The 17456-nt window shown below is 48.7% G+C and overlaps 1 protein-coding gene across 12 annotated transcripts in view; it reads right to left on the minus strand.

The window, feature by feature from the left end:
- Positions 1-17456, minus strand: part of RYR1 (ryanodine receptor 1) — a 224394-nt gene that overhangs the window by 41794 nt on the left and 165144 nt on the right. For 7 of the 12 annotated variants that reach the window (XM_083753557.1, XM_083753554.1, XM_083753551.1 and 4 more), the window contains 8 exons: positions 17170-17276; positions 14498-14549; positions 13010-13084; positions 11650-11749; positions 8840-8919; positions 6862-6938; positions 3638-3711; positions 2750-2767 (listed from right to left, as the gene is read on the minus strand). In XM_083753557.1, the coding sequence (XP_083609683.1) occupies positions 2750-2767; positions 3638-3711; positions 6862-6938; positions 8840-8919; positions 11650-11749; positions 13010-13084; positions 14498-14549; positions 17170-17276 (583 nt within the window). The remainder of the gene's footprint in view (positions 1-2749; positions 2768-3637; positions 3712-6861; positions 6939-8839; positions 8920-11649; positions 11750-13009; positions 13085-14497; positions 14550-17169; positions 17277-17456) is intronic. The other 5 variants (XM_083753553.1, XM_083753561.1, XM_083753552.1 and 2 more) reach the window with 1 other exon arrangement.

A 17456-nucleotide genomic window follows, 5' to 3' on the forward strand; every position in this document is an offset into this window, starting at 1 on the left:
TCCTAAACTTGGGTCTGCAGCTGGTGTTGGACTACAACTGCATTCATCCTTGGGTAGCAGGACTAGCGATGATGGGAACTGTGGTCCAAAAAACAGCTGGAGACCCACGTTTGGGAAACCCTGAACTAGGCTCTTGCTACAAGCAGAGTGGAGCCCAGGAGAAGGGTCAGAAATGGTGTGTCTACACTTGACCCCACTGAAAACTGGCTGGGAGGGCAATGTTTTCAGGGGCGGAGATGGTGGATTCTGACCAACATCTTATTGGCTACTCCGGATTGACAGAAGCCCAGCAGGGAGGCTTCCTGGTGACCTTTCCAAGGTCAAATACTTTTTTTGGGGGGGGTGGGAGGGGAGTGTTGGTATTTATAAGAGCACAAGCCTGGAGACCACGATGAAAGCGTTTGGGTGGGTGAAGGGTGTGCAGTTAGTTGTGCTCAGCACCAATGGTGCATGTGTGTGCGAGAAACGGGTGGCCTTTGGAAGGCTTGGGGTTTCTTTTGCGGTTGGAGGGCATGCGCCAGATAAGAGCTGAGAGACAGAGACTTTCCCTGGCTGGCCCCACCCCACCCGAGACTGATCAGAACCCCCTCCAGCCAGCCGGGCAATGAGGGGTGGGAGAAAAGGCTGACGGGGTTTAATGGAGGGTGTGCTTGCTCTGGTCCTGGTGGCATCTTCAGAAGAAGGCCAGGGAACTCTCCAAGGTATTGGAGATTTCCCCACTCTCCCACAACGGGAGAAAAAGAGAACAAAAAACACAGCTTGTTCCCGACGCAGGGCTGATTTAACATGTCCTGTCAGTGCAAGCGTTCCTGCATGTGCCGGAGGACGGCCTTGTCCCCCGTAAGCCCCCCTAGATCTGTCCTGGGGTTCCCCCATCCCTCTGAAGCAGAACTGGAGAGGGCGTGGAGCCCGCAGGTGGGAGAGGGGGAGGAGACGCGTTGCACAGCCTGACCTCCCTGCACTGACAGGACGAGGGAGTTGGATACTGCCCTGTCCTTCCTCTGTTTAGCTAGCTTGTGACTTCAAAGCAAAAGGTTCTCTGGTGCCACCACTTGAAGAGACAGCTCTGAAGTCGTCTACCCTCTCAGGCCTCCGTGTCTGACACATCGCCCTAGCACAAAATAATTCCAGCCTGCCCAATCCTAGAGATATAAATTAATAGAATTGTGGAGCTGGAAGAGAGCCTGATGATCCGCTGGTCCAATCTCTTGCAATGCAGGAGTATGCAGCTGTCTTATACTGGAATTGAACTTGCAACCTTGGTGTTATCAGCATGGCACTCTACCTAGCTGAGCTATCCTGGCTATCTATCCAGGCATTCTGCTCTGTTGACTGACAACGTACCGCATTTTTCGCTCTATAGGATGCACCCGACCATAGGACGCAACTTGTTTTAGAGGGGGAGAACAAGGAAAAAAATTCTCTCCCTCTCTGTGCAGTGCCCCTTTGCCAAGCGGCAGGAGAAATGGAGCCCCTTCCATTTCTCCTCCCGCTTCGCTGAAGGGGCGCTGCGCAGAGAGGGAAAGCTGCGCAGCACCTCTCCAGCGAAGCCAGGAGAATGAGAGGGGTGAGTGAGCACTGATCCCTCTGGCTCTTCTGGCTTCAGTGAAGGCAACCCGAAGTCTCCGGAGCACGGCGGGAGCGCTCCCACTGTGCTTCGGAGGCTTTGCATTGCTATCGCTGAAGCCAAGGAGCCTGCATTTCCTCCATAAGACACACACACATTTCCCCTTAATTTTTGCAGGGGGAAAAGTGTGTCTTATAGAGCGAAAAATATGGTACCTCCTGCTTGCTATGCTTCAAACCCCTGGGCCTTGCAGCACAGAATGTGTTGGACATTCCTTAAGAACAAAGAGCCTGGCTGCTGGATCAGGCCTAGCTATGTGGCTGCTGACTGAGGGCGGCTGCCAAGACCACATAACACCGGTCTTGAAAGACCTACATTGGCTCCCAGTACATTTCCGAGCACAATTCAAAGTGTTGGTGCTGACCTCAAAATCTCAGTATACCTGAAGGAGCATCTCCACCCCCATCATTCTGCCCGGATGCTGAGGTCCAGCGCCAAGAGCCTTCTGGCGGTTCCCTCATTGCAAGAAGCAAAGCTACAGGGAACCAGGCAGAGGGCCTTCTTGGTAGTGGCACCCGCCCTGTGGAACGCCCTCCCATCAGATGTCGCAGAGAAAAACAACTACCTGACATTCAGAAGACATCTGAAGGAAGCCCTGTTCAGGGAAGTTTTTAATGTGTGACATTTTAATGTATTTTTAATCTTTGTTGGATGTTTAGGAAGCCGCCCAGAGTGGCTGGAGAAACCCAGCCAGATGGGCGGGGTTCAAATAATAAATTATTATTATTACTATTATTATTATTATTATTATTATTATTATTCTAGCATGTTGATATTGCAGCAGCCACCCAGATGCCTTGTGAGGACTTGGGCACAAGAGCCCTCTCCCCTACAGTGGTTTCTATCAACAGGCCTTTCAGAAATATTAGTGCCTCTGAACGTGAAGGCAGATCATAGCCAACACCTTCCAGATCCCCAGGACCTAATGGAGCACCGCGCACTAAGCCAGGGCAGCGGGGGATGGGGGTTCTGATCAGTTTTCAGCCTCGAACCCACCAGGTTAGAAAGAGAAACTGGCAAAACTAAATAAATAAACCAGGCCAAGAAACTGACCATTAAAAGGGAAAGGGGGAAAAAGTTAACCCAAAGCAAAACTTAACCCAAAGCAAAAGGATTATTTACCACTTTCACGAATGATGACTGAGGGAGGGGCATCAGTGACACCAGGAGAGGGGAGGGGGAGGGAAGAGAAGGAGGGAGGGGGAGAGAGGAGGTGAGTGCAACACGTCACAGCAAAGAAGGAAAAGGAGATGATTAAAAAAAGTAAAAGTCAAAAAACAAAACCCAGCGTGTATTAAAACGACATTAATGTGGAATGAGACCAGAGAACCCGAGGTGAAGGGAGTCAGGTGGGTTGTCGGGGAGGTGAGAGTCCATTATTGATTTGTGAAATCTCAATTAATCCACTTCTCACCAGGAGGAAGCTGTGAACACAAAGAGAAGATGCGCAGAGCACTGGGAAGGAGGAGGCTACCAGGGTGGGGGGAGAGGGAACCAACCCTGGGCCAGGATCGTGCCCAGTCAAATCCTGGCACCCAGCATTCCTGTGGGACTGAAACCTTTAACTTGCACCCCTTCCGAGGGATGGGGAGAGAACCCAGAGTGCATAGTTGGCCAGCCCAGCTAGAAAGCCCCCCTAGTGCAGAGGCATGAATTAGCCATGCCCAGGAGGCCAGGCTTTTGAATCAGCCCCCAGGCTCCCTCCCTGCCTCCCCACAGTAACCCATAGGCCACTCTGCTTCAGGGGCCAAGAGGAGGAAAAGGGTTTCCCAGCAAATGAACAGGAAGCTGGAGGCAGGTTTTCGAAAAGGAGTATTTTCTGGCCATTGTAAAAAACCAAAATGTTGGTGGGTGGCACCAACTGACAGGGGGCTGCCTTTTGGAGGCGGCAGAAGGAGGTTGCCCTGCCCAACCGCCCTGTGGGGCAGGAGAGCCATTAGAAATAGGATGGCCTAGTCCTCTGAAAGCCTTGCTGCCGAGCCTCCAAGTGGGGGGCGGGCGGGGACTTACTCGTTCCGTCCTCCGTCACCATTCCCAAGCCTTCAGCTTTGTTTTGCCTCTCAAAGGCGTTGAGGTCCAGCACACTGTGGAAAAAGAGGAGAGAGGGTGAGCAGAGCCAGCCAACGGGAGGTGTCAGGAAGCAGGTCAGAAATAACTCACAAGGCTTCAGCAAAACTAACTCTATTCAAAGAAACAAGGCAGCCCAGGAGGCCAGACCATAGCTGTCAAGTGTACCTTACAGGGACAGTCCCTTATTCCAGCGCCATGTCCCGCTGCTGTCCCTTATTGATGGATGTCCCTTAAATGATGTCCCTTAAATTTCAAAGGAAGCAGCTCCTCTCCCTCCCTCCCTGCCAGCCAGGGAGGAGGGAAGCTCGAACTGTGTTGCTTGGCTGTGTTGCTCACCCAATAAGAAGTCTAAGAATGACTGGGGGGTGGAGCTTGCATGCCTTGTGTGTGGCTAGTTAATGCAAGCTGAGGGGCTTTTTGAATGCTGGAAACCATTTTGTTGCACGTGCTGCTGCAAACTTTGCAGTGCAAAGCCAGGCCGGGGAGCCATCTTAAGTTGAGGCTGCATAGGCCTTGTGGTGCATGTGATTCAGATTCTATTCAGTTGAACCTCTGGTTACAAAGTTGGTTGGACAGTGTCCTCGAAGCTACCCAGCATGAGTTTGACCAGACTGCAGGAGGACAGGAAGACTGGAGTGCCTGGAACAGGTGAGGCTGCAGGTCCCTTATTTTGGCTGCTGGTCCCTTATTTTCAAGGCTGCTGGTCCCTTATTTTCAAATCTGTAAGTTGACAGCTATGGGCCAGACCTAGAGAGCACAGCAAGCCTTCGATACAATATGATAAGATACAATAATCTTTATTATCATTGTCCCATACAGAAACAACGAAGTTGAAAATCTACATCAGACATTCAGAAACCAACAAGCCTGCTATCCCAGCTATCCCAGCCTAAAAACTCTGATACCCCATAATTAAACACAATATACTCCCATAGAGACTACCTTACACTGCGTTTAAAACCAAAATCGCATTTGGGTAGAAACTGTTTCTCAGGCGGCTAGTCCTAGTCTTTATAACCCTGTACTTTCTTCCAGAAGGCAGAAGCTGAAAGAGATCATTTCCGGGGTGCGCACTATCTCTGCACTATCTCTGCAGCTTTCTTATGGCACCTGGAAGCATAGATTTGATCCAAGGTGGGAAGAGTGCACCCAATTATTCTCTCCGCAGTCTTTACAACCCTGGACAGAGTTGTTTTTCCCCTGACTGTGCAGCTCCCAAACCACACACAGAGACCATAAGTTAATACACTCTCAACAGTACAATGGTAGAATGCCATCAACAGATCCTTTGAGAGATTGTTTTTCTGGAGGATTCTCATAAAATATAACCTCTGCTGTGCTCTCTTCATCAGGTCTTTGCTGTTTTCTCCCCAGGTTAGGTCATCGCTCAACTCCATTCCCAGAAATCGGAACACTGAGACCTGTTCCACGCACTTCCCCTCAATAATAAGTGGCTGAATATTCAATTTATATCTCCTAAAGTCCACAATAATCTCTTTTGTTTTCTTTAAGTTAAGGAGTAAGTTGTTTTTCCTGCACCACTCCCCCAACTGCTCAACTTCCTTCCTATAGGCCGTCTCCCCCTCTCCAGCCGTTAATTAAACCAACCACCGTTGTATCATCTGCGAACTTAATGATCTTATTACTGGGGTACAGTGGTGCCTCGCAAGACGAAAATAATCTGTTCCGCAAGTCTCTTCGTCTAGCGGTTTTTTCGTCTTGCGAAGCAACCCTATTAGTGGCTTAGCGGATTAGCGCTATTAGCAGCTTAGTGGCTATTAAAGGCTTAGCGGCTTAGTGGCTAAAAGGCTATTAGCGGCTTAGCGGCTTAGAAAAAGGGGGGGGAGGCGAAAAAAATCGCAAGACGTTTTCGTCTTGCGAAGCAAGCCCATAGGGAAATTCGTCTTGCGAAGCGCATCAAAAAACAGAAAACCCTTTTGTCTAGCGGGTTTTTCGTCTTGCGAGGCGTTCGTCTTGCGGGGCACCACTGTATTTGGGGGTACAGCCAGCTGTATAGAGCGTATATAAAAGCCTTCCTGGCAGAACCTGTCCCTATGAGGTAGTTGTGGGGGCTGAAGGTCCCTGCCATCCCACAACTCCCTAAGCCACCTCCTCCGATTCCTTCTGAAACAATCTGAGGCTTCATTGTCTTGCCTGTCTTTGCTCCACCCTCTTCATCCCTCTTCTGGTCCTGGGAGACCATTATACCTCCTCCTTCTTCTCCCTCTGACTACTCATTGTCATCCCACCACCATTCCCTGGGCTCTGAGCCTTATTCCCTTTGGGGTTCCTCAGCTGGTGCCTCCTTCTACTTCTTCTGCCTCCAGCCAGTCCATGACTGGAGAGCAGAAAAAGTCGGAGGGCCAAAGGATAGTAACTGCAGCAACAGCTGGAACGGAATCGTCACAGGATTCTGGCTACAGCGCAAATGTATCGCAGTTTCAAAGTTGTTTTCTCTGGGTCAGACTAAATGTGGCGCAGCCGCTACCAGCAAGCCTGTCATGTTCAGCACATCGTATGTGCATGGTGTCTCCTTATTTTTGAACTGTTTATTTAGCTAAGGAACAAATGAAAACATTCTCATATTTCTTTAGTTTCTTTGTAACTCAGGCTTGCAGGTTGAAGGCTCTGACAGGCAAAAAATATGACTTTGATAATATATGGTACTGCATTACTTTTTATGAGAATAAATCTAGCCACATAATAACTGTTCCATGGACCCATGGCAATTTTCAGAGAGACACTTTAAGTTAATATATTTTACGTTACATTGTACACTATCACACCACTTGCACTGTGAATCTGTTTTCTGTTAATGTTGTTACTATGGTTGTTACCTGTGTGTTCTGAAAACCCTCAGGCTTGTTTGTAGGCTAGTTCCAGACAGTACTTTGAAATACGGTTCCACTCACTGGACACTCGACGCCTACAATTCTAACATTTTGCCATCTGCTGAAAACGTTCCAGCTTTGCCAAGCATTCTTTAGAAAATTAATTTGATCCAGCGTTAGCCATTTCTTCTGGGTTTTATAACCTCCTGCTGTTTTAATGCATTTACAGGGCCGTGGTATTTTCTTACAGGGTTTTACGGTTTGGAAGCACTCAAATATATAAGCAGAAGCATAAAAAAGGTAAAAAAAGAAGAACAAAATGTTTCTACACACCTGCATGTTTGCATCAGGGCCTGGAGGCTCAGGAAGAATCCCACCTCGTGTTTCTCCTTCAGATAATCCAGCATTTTCTGAGGACAGGGAGAAAGTCAGTATGGGGAGGGGAAGAGAAGGCCCGCTTCTGACTCTTCCGAGCACAAAACTACATGTTAAAGACGTTGCATTAGATGTGTATTCACAGCAGCTGTGTGTTTCTAATGGCAGCCATAAAGAGAGCGAAATCCAGGCCAGGAACCCTTTCCATCCACACCACGATCCCAACAACAACAACAACAACAACAACAACAACAACAACAACACCCCTTCCCAAAATAGGAGCAGCTCAATTCTTACCAAACTAAACCTCCCAGCTGTGCCAGTTTGGCCCTGCGACTGTGGGTGCCCGGGGCTGTGGGTGTCATGGTGCATGCATGGCCCTGGCACTGAAATTTGTGGGTGCCCGGCCCCTTCATGGGGAATTTTGTGGGTGCCCAGGGCCCCAGTGAGTTGGCACCTAAGAAATCTCTGGATGCATATTGTGCTCTTGGAGGCTTTAGTTTGGCCAAAATCGAGCATGTACGGTACTTTCAGTAAAGGGTAAATGTAAAGGGACCCCTGACCATTAGGTCCAGTCATGACTGACTCTGGGGTTGTGGCGCTCATCTCGCTTTATTGGCCGAGGGAGCCGGCATGACTAAGCCGCTTCTGGTGAACCAGAGCAACACATGGAAACGCCGTTTACCTTCCCGCCAGAGCGGTACCTATTTATCTACTTGCACTTTGATGTGCTTTCGAACTGCTAGGTTGGCAGGAGCAGGGACTGAGCAACGGGAGCTCACCCCTTCGCGGGGATTTGAACCGCCGACCTTCTGATTGGCAAGTCGTAGGCTCTGTGGTTTAACCCACAGCGCCACCCGCGTCCCTTCACCTTCCCAGGTAGATGAGCCTTATTTGCCTCTCACTTCCTTCTACAGCACATGCAGGAACCGCCTTCTTGACCGCTGTACTATCGGTCTTGTCCATTCAATCCACTGGAGCCTGTCTTCGCATGCAGGGGAAGTCCCTGACTCATTGTGGACCTGAGACCCATTGGCAAGTCCTCCTAGGCTCTGTGGTTTAACCCAAAGTGCCACCCGCGTCCCCTATGTATTTTCAGAGTTAATGCTAAATACATTACTTCTGGTAAATGAGCCACGGTAGCCGCTGGAGGGCTGTGAAAATTTGTGTCCCAGGCTTTTTAGACTTGTCGACCTATGAACTATCTGAAACCAAAGGGGCTCTTTGGTTTCCAGATGTCATATGCATTGGCAATATTTTCAGTTCTCCCACCTCACTACAGTGGACCCTCTGGATATGAATTCAATTCGTTCTGGGGGTCCGTGCACACCCTGAAAAATCTGCACCCAGAGGCGCCGCTTCTGTGTATGCGTGCTGTGCAATAGTGTGCTTCTGTGCATGTGCGCAGAGCGCTTCTACGCATGCGCGAGCGGTGAAACCTGGAAGTATACTTCCGGGTTTGCCAGTTTTGCAACCTGAAGTTTATGTTACTCGAGCATAACGTAACCCGAGGGTCTACTGTATTTAGTGCAAATTCAGAACAACCAACCACCCACAGAAGAACCCTACTGACATTTGCCCCGATCCATTGGTAAAGGGTGGGTTTGCCAGGGAGGGGAAGTGGTGGGGCAAGTGGAAGCGTGAATGGGCATCCAGTTCACAGCATGTTTCTACATGGAGTAAGAAATGGGAGATGAGTAAAGGAGGAGTAAGTAATGAGTAAGCATTACAATAAGGTAACATCAACTTAAACAATAAAAATGGCTTCAAAAAGCAGTTTCATAATTTTAATTACAAAAGCCACAGGGTTAAATATACAACTTAGCACAACACACCAATATGCAGCAATTTAGACTCAAATCAGCGGCAAGGTTCATAGGCAGGGAATGAATCACTTGCCAAGGAGCCTTGCGTCTCCCTCCCCTGGCCCTCCTACCTGCTGCACTTCCTCATTGCCGCCATTCAGGATGGAGATGCCCAGCTTCAGGGTAGAAGATACCATAGCGCCAGGCTCCCCTGCAGAGACAGGGAAATGATTTATTGCACTGACATCTGTGCAGCAGGGAAAGGGAACGGCCTTCCGGAGGGGCTACAACTCCCATCCTGGCTACTGGCCACGCTGCCTGGGGCTGATGGGACTTGGAGTCTGGCAACATCTGGAGGTTCCCCATCCCTGCTGTGTAGCTTGGGGATCAGGCGCATGAAGGAGCACCTCCTCTCCTTGTCTGCGCCAGCCCATGCTCTAAGATCTATGTTCTGAGCTACTGTATTTTTACGTTACAGATAGGTAGCCCTGTTGGTCTGCCATAGTCAAAACAAAAAAATTCCTTCCAGTAGCACCTTAAAGACCAACTAAGTCAGTTCTTGGTATGAGCTTTCGTGTGCATGCACACTTCTTCAGATACACTGAAACAGAAGTTTCCAGACCCTTCTATATAGTGAGAAGGTGGGGAGGGGTATTACTCAGAAGGCTGGTGGGAATGGGTGATTGGCAGATAGCTGTGATGAGCCTGTTGACGACTCTTAACGACTGCAATAGGTCTTACAGGAAAAAGCAAGGGGTGAGAAGGTGAAAAATGGCTTTGTCATGTATAATGAGTTAAGAATCCAAGGTCTTTGTTCAGACCAGGTCTCTCCATGGTTTTAAGTTTGGTGATAAGTTGCAATTCAGCAGCTTCTCTTTCCAGTCTATTTCTGAAATTCCTTTGTAGTAAAACAGCTACTTTGAGATCTTGTATAGAATGTCCTGGGAGATTGAAGTGTTCTCCTACTGGTTTCTCTGTCTTGTGATTCCTGATGTCCAATTTATGTCCGTTTATTCTTTGGCGTAAGGTCTGGCCTGTTTGTCCAATATAGAGAGCTGCCACATACACCCGGACAACACCATTACTGGCCCCAACAACATCACACATACCATCTCGGGACTATTTAATTGCTCATCGTCTAACATTGTGTATGCCATCAAATGCCAACAGTGTCCTTCAGCTCTCTATATTGGACAAACAGGCCAGACTTTACGCCAAAGAATAAACGGACATAAATCAGCCATTTTTCACCTTCTCACCCCTTGCTTTTTCCTGTAAGACTTATTGCAGTCGTTAAGAGTCGTCAACAGGCTCATCACAGCTATCTGCCAATCACCCATTCCCACCACCCTTCTGAGTAATACCCCTCCCCACCTTCTCACTATATAGAAGGGTCTGGAAATTTCTGTTTCAGTGTATCTGAAGAAGTGTGCATGCACACGAAAGCTCATACCAAGAACTAACTTAGTTGGTCTTTAAGGTGCTACTGGAAGGAATTTTTTTGTTTTGTATTTTTACGTGTATAAGATGAGGTTTTTTTACCCAGTTTTTTAGGTTAAAAAACATGGCTCGACTTATCCATGGAATACAGCAAATACATATATAAACAAATGCGGTACTTGCTCTAGCAGTCGCAGCTCCTGGCAGTGGTGAGCCGTGGGGCTTCCGTAGTCTGCTTACCTCCTCCCACTCAGCCCACCCTACAGCTGGTAGGTGGTCCGTTTTTTGCATGTGGCGTCTTCGCGCGGCTCCATTTGTCCATGGGCGGTGCAACGTTACACAAGAGGAGCACGGCGATCGAAGTAATATCCCCCCTGCGCCTTTCAAATCGGTGAAAAATCATGCCTTGCGCTCCTCCTGTGTAACGCTGTGCCGCCTGCACACAAATGGAGCTGCGTGAAGACGCCACACAGAAAAAACGGATCGCAGAAACCACCTATCAGCTGCCCGATCTCAACCAGCGGCTGCCAATCGCACTCCGGATTGCTGCGACACGGGCATCTGTCTACTGGCTGCCGCAGCAGCAATCAGGAAGACGATTGGCGGCTAATGGTGGTGAACAGCCAGCTGATAGGTGGTTTCTGAAACACAAGCGGTTGTGTGCTGCATTCTGGCGGTGAGAGATTTTCACACACACGCCCCAGCAATCAACCGGCCAATTGCCGCATACAATATTGGCCTCGCGCTTTGTTCCTGTGGGTGAGCTATTTTCACATCCCCCCCCCATAGGTAAAGGTAAAGGGACCCCTGACCATTAGGTCCAGTTGTGACCGGCTCTGGGGTTGCAGCGCTCATCTCGCTTTATTGGCCAAGGGAGCCAGCGTACAGCTTCCGGGTCATGTGGCCAGCATGACTAAACCAGTTCTGGCGAACCAGAGCAGCGCACAGAAACACCATTTACCTTCCCGCCGGAGCAGTACCTATTTATCTACTTGCACTTTGACGTGCTTTTGAACTGCTAGGTTGGCAGGAGCAGGGACCGAGCAATGGGAGCTCACCCCGTCGTGGGGATTTGAACCGCCGACCTTCAGATTGGCAAGTCCTAGGCTCCGTGGTTTAATCCACAGTGCCACCTGCGTCCTTCACTCCCCCCATAACCCCCCAAAAGCTCCTTTTCTAAATTTTGAGGCCCCCAAAATAGGGGTTGTCTACTACATAGGGGCGTCTTATAGACGGAAAAGTACGGTATTTGATATGGCAGCCTAGGAACACCAAATGTTTCTCTAGCCCTGTACTGTCTGTGTCCACAGGATTGCCAGCATGGAATCTGACCAGCATCCTAGGACCCACAGCGGGTTTCTAGCTGGGCCTTGTAGCTGAAGAACGGGAGGAAAGCTTCCTCCCCCCCACCAACCTCACCCAAGGCCTCCCAACATGGGAAAGCTGAACCCTGCCAAGGGATCCAAGGGGAGGGTGAAGAGGAAAAAGGGCTGCTTCTGACCTTTGCAGGCGCTAATCATCTGCAGAACCATCTCTGCTGCCCCACGGTTGTGCAGGCGGGACTGCTGATAAAGGAGCTTCTGCTTCTCCATCTCCTTTTCCTGCAAGGAGGCAAGACAGTGTGAACTGAGGCAGGGCTGTCGTAAGCATAGGTGGTGCTGGGGTGCAAAGATCCGCCCGGCGCCCACCCCAGTTGCCCAGTCCCAGGCGCGCAGGAAGGCGGAGCTGGCTGGCCGCCTCAGCATCTCGCTGGCTTGGTCGCCCCCGAACTCACGACGCAGATGGGTGGGTTCTTCCCCGGACTCAACTCTCAGGCCCCAGACTCTCGGCCTGGTGCCCCTGAGAGCCCAGAGCCTGGGTGCCCTGCACCCCTAGCGCCTATGGGTAAGATGGCCCTGAACTGAAGGCTGGAGGTCAGTGTCAACCATCATTTCCTTGATAGCTGCCTACACTTCTCCTTCTTAGGACAGCCGCTTCTTGCACCACCAGGGTTGCTGTGCAAGGGAGGGCAGGCTGGAGGGCTGGCCGCATGGCTCCAGTCAAAGAATCCATGTCACTGCTCTGGGCCAGGGAGGTCAGGTGACCCAATCTGGTGCCACCAGCTGATATACAGCTTTCAAAGTGGCTGCTTTCCTTCCCTGAGCAAGGTCACTGGTGTTCATCTCCTAGGCCTTAAATGCCCATCATAGCCAGCCTTGTTTGGAATCCAATGAGCGTTGGTGCACTGGTCAGTTTTTGGAACGGTATGCACAACCGCTGAGTTGATCCCCAGATTAACAACTTGGTCCTGACCGCAGCCTTCAATTTTAGCACTGTTTCTCTGCCTTCTTTCTCAAGGTACCTCTCCCACTCCAGGTGCACCAGGAAGGTATACATTGGAACAGTGAACATACAATTGTCCCACTAACCCAAGATGGCAACTGCAGGTGTACGTTTGCTCAATCAAGTCTCCCTTGGTACCTGTAGCATCTCCTCTTCGTCTCTCCTCCCCCCACCCCCACCCCACATTGCAATTAGGCCGAAATAACAAAGCACACTGCGATTTTGCAAATGAAACCATCTTTTAAAGGCCAGTAGGTCATAGGATAATGGTCGACTGATGGGAAGTTCTATAACCTCCCCGCAAACAAATCGCGAAAGGTGCTCAGGGAAGAGCACACATTGTATAACCTCTGCACGAGCTTTTCGTGCAAACAAATCGGAGTGAATGATGGATGGTCAATCAACATGTTGCCTGGAAGTTGCCCAAGACTTTGCAAACGTACGCCCAAGTTTCTGGAGGTTTGAGGCAGAGCGGGAAAATGTTTGCTGAAAGTTCAAAAACCTCTCAGGGCGGCTGGGTGCAGGGGGGAATCCTTTACCTCAAATGGAACCTCAGCCTCTTCCCCTTCTTCGCCATTTTCTCCACCTTCTTCTCCTTCGTTGATGTGGCAGCTCTGGAGTCCAGGGGACCAAAGGATAAGAGGGATGAGCACATAAACACAAAATACCGTCCCGCATCAGAACTAGCGACAGAACCTCAGAGCTCTTTGTGGCTTGCTCTAGAGCAGGCACGTCCAACAGGTAGATCGTGATCTACTGGTAGATGACTGAACATCTGTGGTAGATCACTGGTAGATCGCTGGCTCCCCCCAAAAAAGCTCTACATCTTTGACCTGAACCCCACAAAACAGGGGTTCTCCTCCTAAAAAAAGCTCAAAAACTTTGACCTGAACCCCCCCAAAAGGGGTAGATCACTGCCATTTTTTAACTCTGTGAGTAGATTGCAGTCTCTTGGGAGTTGGCCACCCCTGCTATAGAGTCAGCTCTTGATTCAATAAACCTACTACCCCCTAGCCAGCTGCTGTGGGCCTCTCAGAGAGGCAACCATAGCTCACTAACCTCCGTTTGTCCACAGGGGGACTGGGCGAAAGTCATCTCTGAGTAACACGCTGGTGTTTACTGATACAGTGGTCCCTCCCAAGGTGAAATTAATCCGTTCCACGAGTCTCTTCCTCTTGCGGTTTTTTTGTCTTGCGAAGCACGGCTATTAGCGGCTTAGCGGCTATTAGCGGCTTAGTGACTTAGCGGCGTAGTGGCTATTAACGGCTTAGCGGCTTTAAGAAAAAGGAAACAAACTCGCAAGAACTCGCAAGACGTTTCGTCTTGCGAAGCAAGCCCATAGGGAAATTCGTCTTGCGGAACAACTCAAAAAACGGAAAACTCTTTCGTCTTGCGCGTTTTTCGTCTTGCGAGGTACCACTGTACTAGCACAGCAACCTTCCCCAACCCAGTGCCCTCCAAATGTTTTGGGCCACAACTCACATCAGTCCCAGCCAGCAAGCACTCTTCTCTTACATTTTCTCCCACATTTTCTGCATGCCAGATTACATGTTAAAGGCACAGGAGTAGGATCAATAAAAAGGGGTGGCAAACATCACGACAAGCTTCAGTCCTCCTTCTGAGGCCTCTAACGTGCCATACAATTAAAACACACCGTTTCCGACAGTCATGGCTTCCCCCTCAAAGAATCCTGGGAATTGTAGTTTGTTAAGGGTGTTGGAAACTCCTATTCCCCTTACAGAGGTACAATTCCCAGGCAGATTTAACCATCAACCCTTCTTTCCCAGGGAACTATGGGAATTGCAGTTCTGTGAGGGAAATAGGGGGCCTGCTCTCAGGACCCTCAGCAAACCACAGCTCCCAGAATTCTTCCAGGAATTTTGGCTGTTTAAAGTGGTGTAATAGTGCTTTAACTGAATGGTGTGGCTGTGGTCTGGGAACGATCACCATTACATCTTTCCTTTGGAGAAGAAACAGATTAAAATGGCTGAAAATGGTGACCCGGGGCATAGTGGCTTGTCTCTCACCTTTGCCATGATGTCAGCATATGCCATATACAGATAGTCTTCGTCCAGTTTGCTGAAACAAAACAGAGGAGGCTCAGGTTCTATGTGCTGAAACTGGCCTCTCCATAACGCTTGCTCCCAGTATTTATTTTATCGTGCTTTTAAATAATAATAACATTGCAGGCAGAGAAGAGCACCTCCCAGTTACTAACCCAAAATCATAATGCAAAGATGTGACTCACATTATAAACTAAGGGGAATGATGAATGTGGTCCCCACAGCATAATTAGACTGTCTACCTTTCGACAAACTTGCTTCCTTGCAACAGATTTGCTCTTGTTCGGACATAGGCATTATTCCTGCATTCCAAATTCTAAAGAACCATTCTTTCCCCCCCTTTTTTGGGTGTGTGTGTGTGTTATAATCTTTTTTATTGAGTTTTAATTCAATAACATTTAAATTCAAACATTAAATATCATCATCATCATTTAGGATTCCTTGAACCCTTAGACTCCCCTCCACCCTTCCATGGTTACCGTTTTAAACTATTTCAACCATTTCCTCTATTTTTCTTAAATCATCCATTTTTACCTTAGTAAAGGTAAAGGGACCCCTGACTATTAGGTCCAGTCGTGGCCGACTCTGGGGTTGTGGCGCTCATCTTGCTTTATTGGCCAAGGGAGCTGGCGTACAGCTTCCGGGTCATGTGGCCAACATGACTAAGCCACTTCTGGCGAACCGGAGCAGCGCATGGAAACACCGTTTACCTTCCCGCCGGAGCGGTACCTATTTACCTACTTGCACTTTGACGTGCTTTCGAACAGCTAGGTTGGCAGGAAGAGGGACTGAGCAACGGGAGCTCCAAGCTCTGATCGGCAAGTTCTAGGCTCTGTGGTTTAACCCAGTGTTTTTCAACCACTGTTCCGCGGCACACTAGTGTGCCGCGAGATGTTGCCTGGTGTGCCGTGGGAAAAATTGAAAAATTTGAAAGATTTTTTTTAAAAAAGTCAAATTTTCGCCCACTAGGCGGGCACCGGACTGTGTCCACCCTATTTTCCATCCGTCCTGGGTGGGGATCAGATCGGATGGGATCGGATGAGAGCGGACAGGCGGTCCGCTCTCATCCGATTCCCCATAGAGCTACATGTGTGTCTTTCTTCGATTCCCCATAGAGCTACGTATGTGTCTTTCTTCGATTCCAGCCAGAATATCAGCTTTGTGTTCAGCCAAACAGGCCCAGGTTGCGCACTGAATAAAGTCTTTTATAATTTTTCATATTTCTGTTTACTTACTATTTTATAATAAAGTAATTATAAAATACTTTCTTTGTGTTTATTTGATTCCTATTCAAGAGAATTACTTTATATATAGTCAATATAGGCAAAGAGTTAATTTTTTTAACATTTTCTAATGGTGGTGTGCCTCGTGATTTTTTTCATAAAACAAGTGTGCCTTTGCCCAAAAAAGGTTGAAAAACACTGGTTTAACCCACAGCGCCACCCGTGTCCTTACCATTTTTACCTTAGCGTTACTCAAATCCTGCCAAAGGTTTTAGTTGCTTACAGTGTTCTCTTAAGTACATTGTGAATTTTCCCCATTCCTTCTTAAAGTTTCTCTCCTAAAGAACCATTCTGACTGGGCGGGGTGGAGAGAGATCCTATTTTTGTGGAGGGATCAATGTCTCCTAGCTACGATAGCTACGCTCCGCCTCCACGGATGGAGGCAGGAATGATTCGGAATACCAGTTGCTGGTAGCTACAGAAAAGGAGTGTGTTCCTGTCTCGGGTCCCATTTGCCAGCTGCTGGCAGGCATCTAGTTGGCCGCTATGAGAACAGGGTGCTGGAATTAAATGGGCCATTGACGTGATCCAGAAGGCTCTGTTGATGTTCTTAATGCTCTGGCTCAATACAGCTTCCAATGTCCCTAGCCTCTTTATCCCATGCCCAGCTAAAAAGTCCAACCTGGCTCCGATCCCACACATGCACCCTGCCTGCGACTCATCATCATTTTATTTGTATACCGCTTTTCCACAGTTAAAACAATGCTCAAGGCAGCTTACAAGATGAAAAGATTTACATCCCGTATTTTTTGCTCTGTAAGACTCACTTTTCCCCTCCTAAAAAGTAAGGGGAAATGTGTGTGCGTCTTATGGAGCGAATGCAGGCTGCGCAGCTATCCCAGAAGCCAGAACAGCAAGAGGGATTTCTGCTTTCACTCCGCAACGATCCCTCTTGCTGTTCTGGCTTCTAAGATTCAGAATATTTTTTTTCTTGTTTTCCTCCTCCCAAAAACTAGGTGCGTCTTATAGAGCGAAAACTACGGTAATTACAAATAAAGCAAAGTAGTCATAAAAATAAATAAAACACATTAAAAACTACATAACCAAACTGAACAATTTCCACATAAAAATAAAGATACAAAAAGTTAATATCAGTAATACCAGTTAATATCAGTAACAGCAAAACTTTCCCCCAAATACCCCAGTCCTTGCTAGGCAGCAGCTGCAGTCCTTATGGGACCTGTCAGGCCACGCCCAAGGCCAGAAAAGATGTGTATGATAAGGGCTTCAGTTACAAACCAATCCTTGCAGTGGAGGGAGTATAGATGGCTCCTGGCAAAGAGTATACCCAGTTGAGGTCTGCATGCATGGTTTGAATAGTGCTCCAAAGAACTCAGATGTTAGAAGACTCACCTCTTCTCGGTCAGCGCTGTCCTGCTGAAATGCAGGATGAGCTGATGCAAAGGATCCGGTTTCTTTTCTGCCTCCTCTTCCTCTTCCTCTTCCTCCTCCCCTGGTTTCTACATCCCACCCCCCCAGCAAGAACGAAAGGAAAACAGCGTTAGAGGTTAGGCATGGGGCAGATGTCCCCTGGAGTGTACGGGATTCCTGATGCTACAATAGGGATGGGGGGGGGGGAAAGAAAACCATAGAAAAGCCTCTTCCTGGGAGACGACAGAAAAGGAAAACCCCTAGGGCAG

This window comes from Podarcis gaigeae (assembly GCF_964106915.1).
Source record: "Podarcis gaigeae genome assembly, chromosome: 8".
In the NCBI taxonomy this organism is placed as follows: Eukaryota; Metazoa; Chordata; class Lepidosauria; order Squamata; family Lacertidae; genus Podarcis; species Podarcis gaigeae.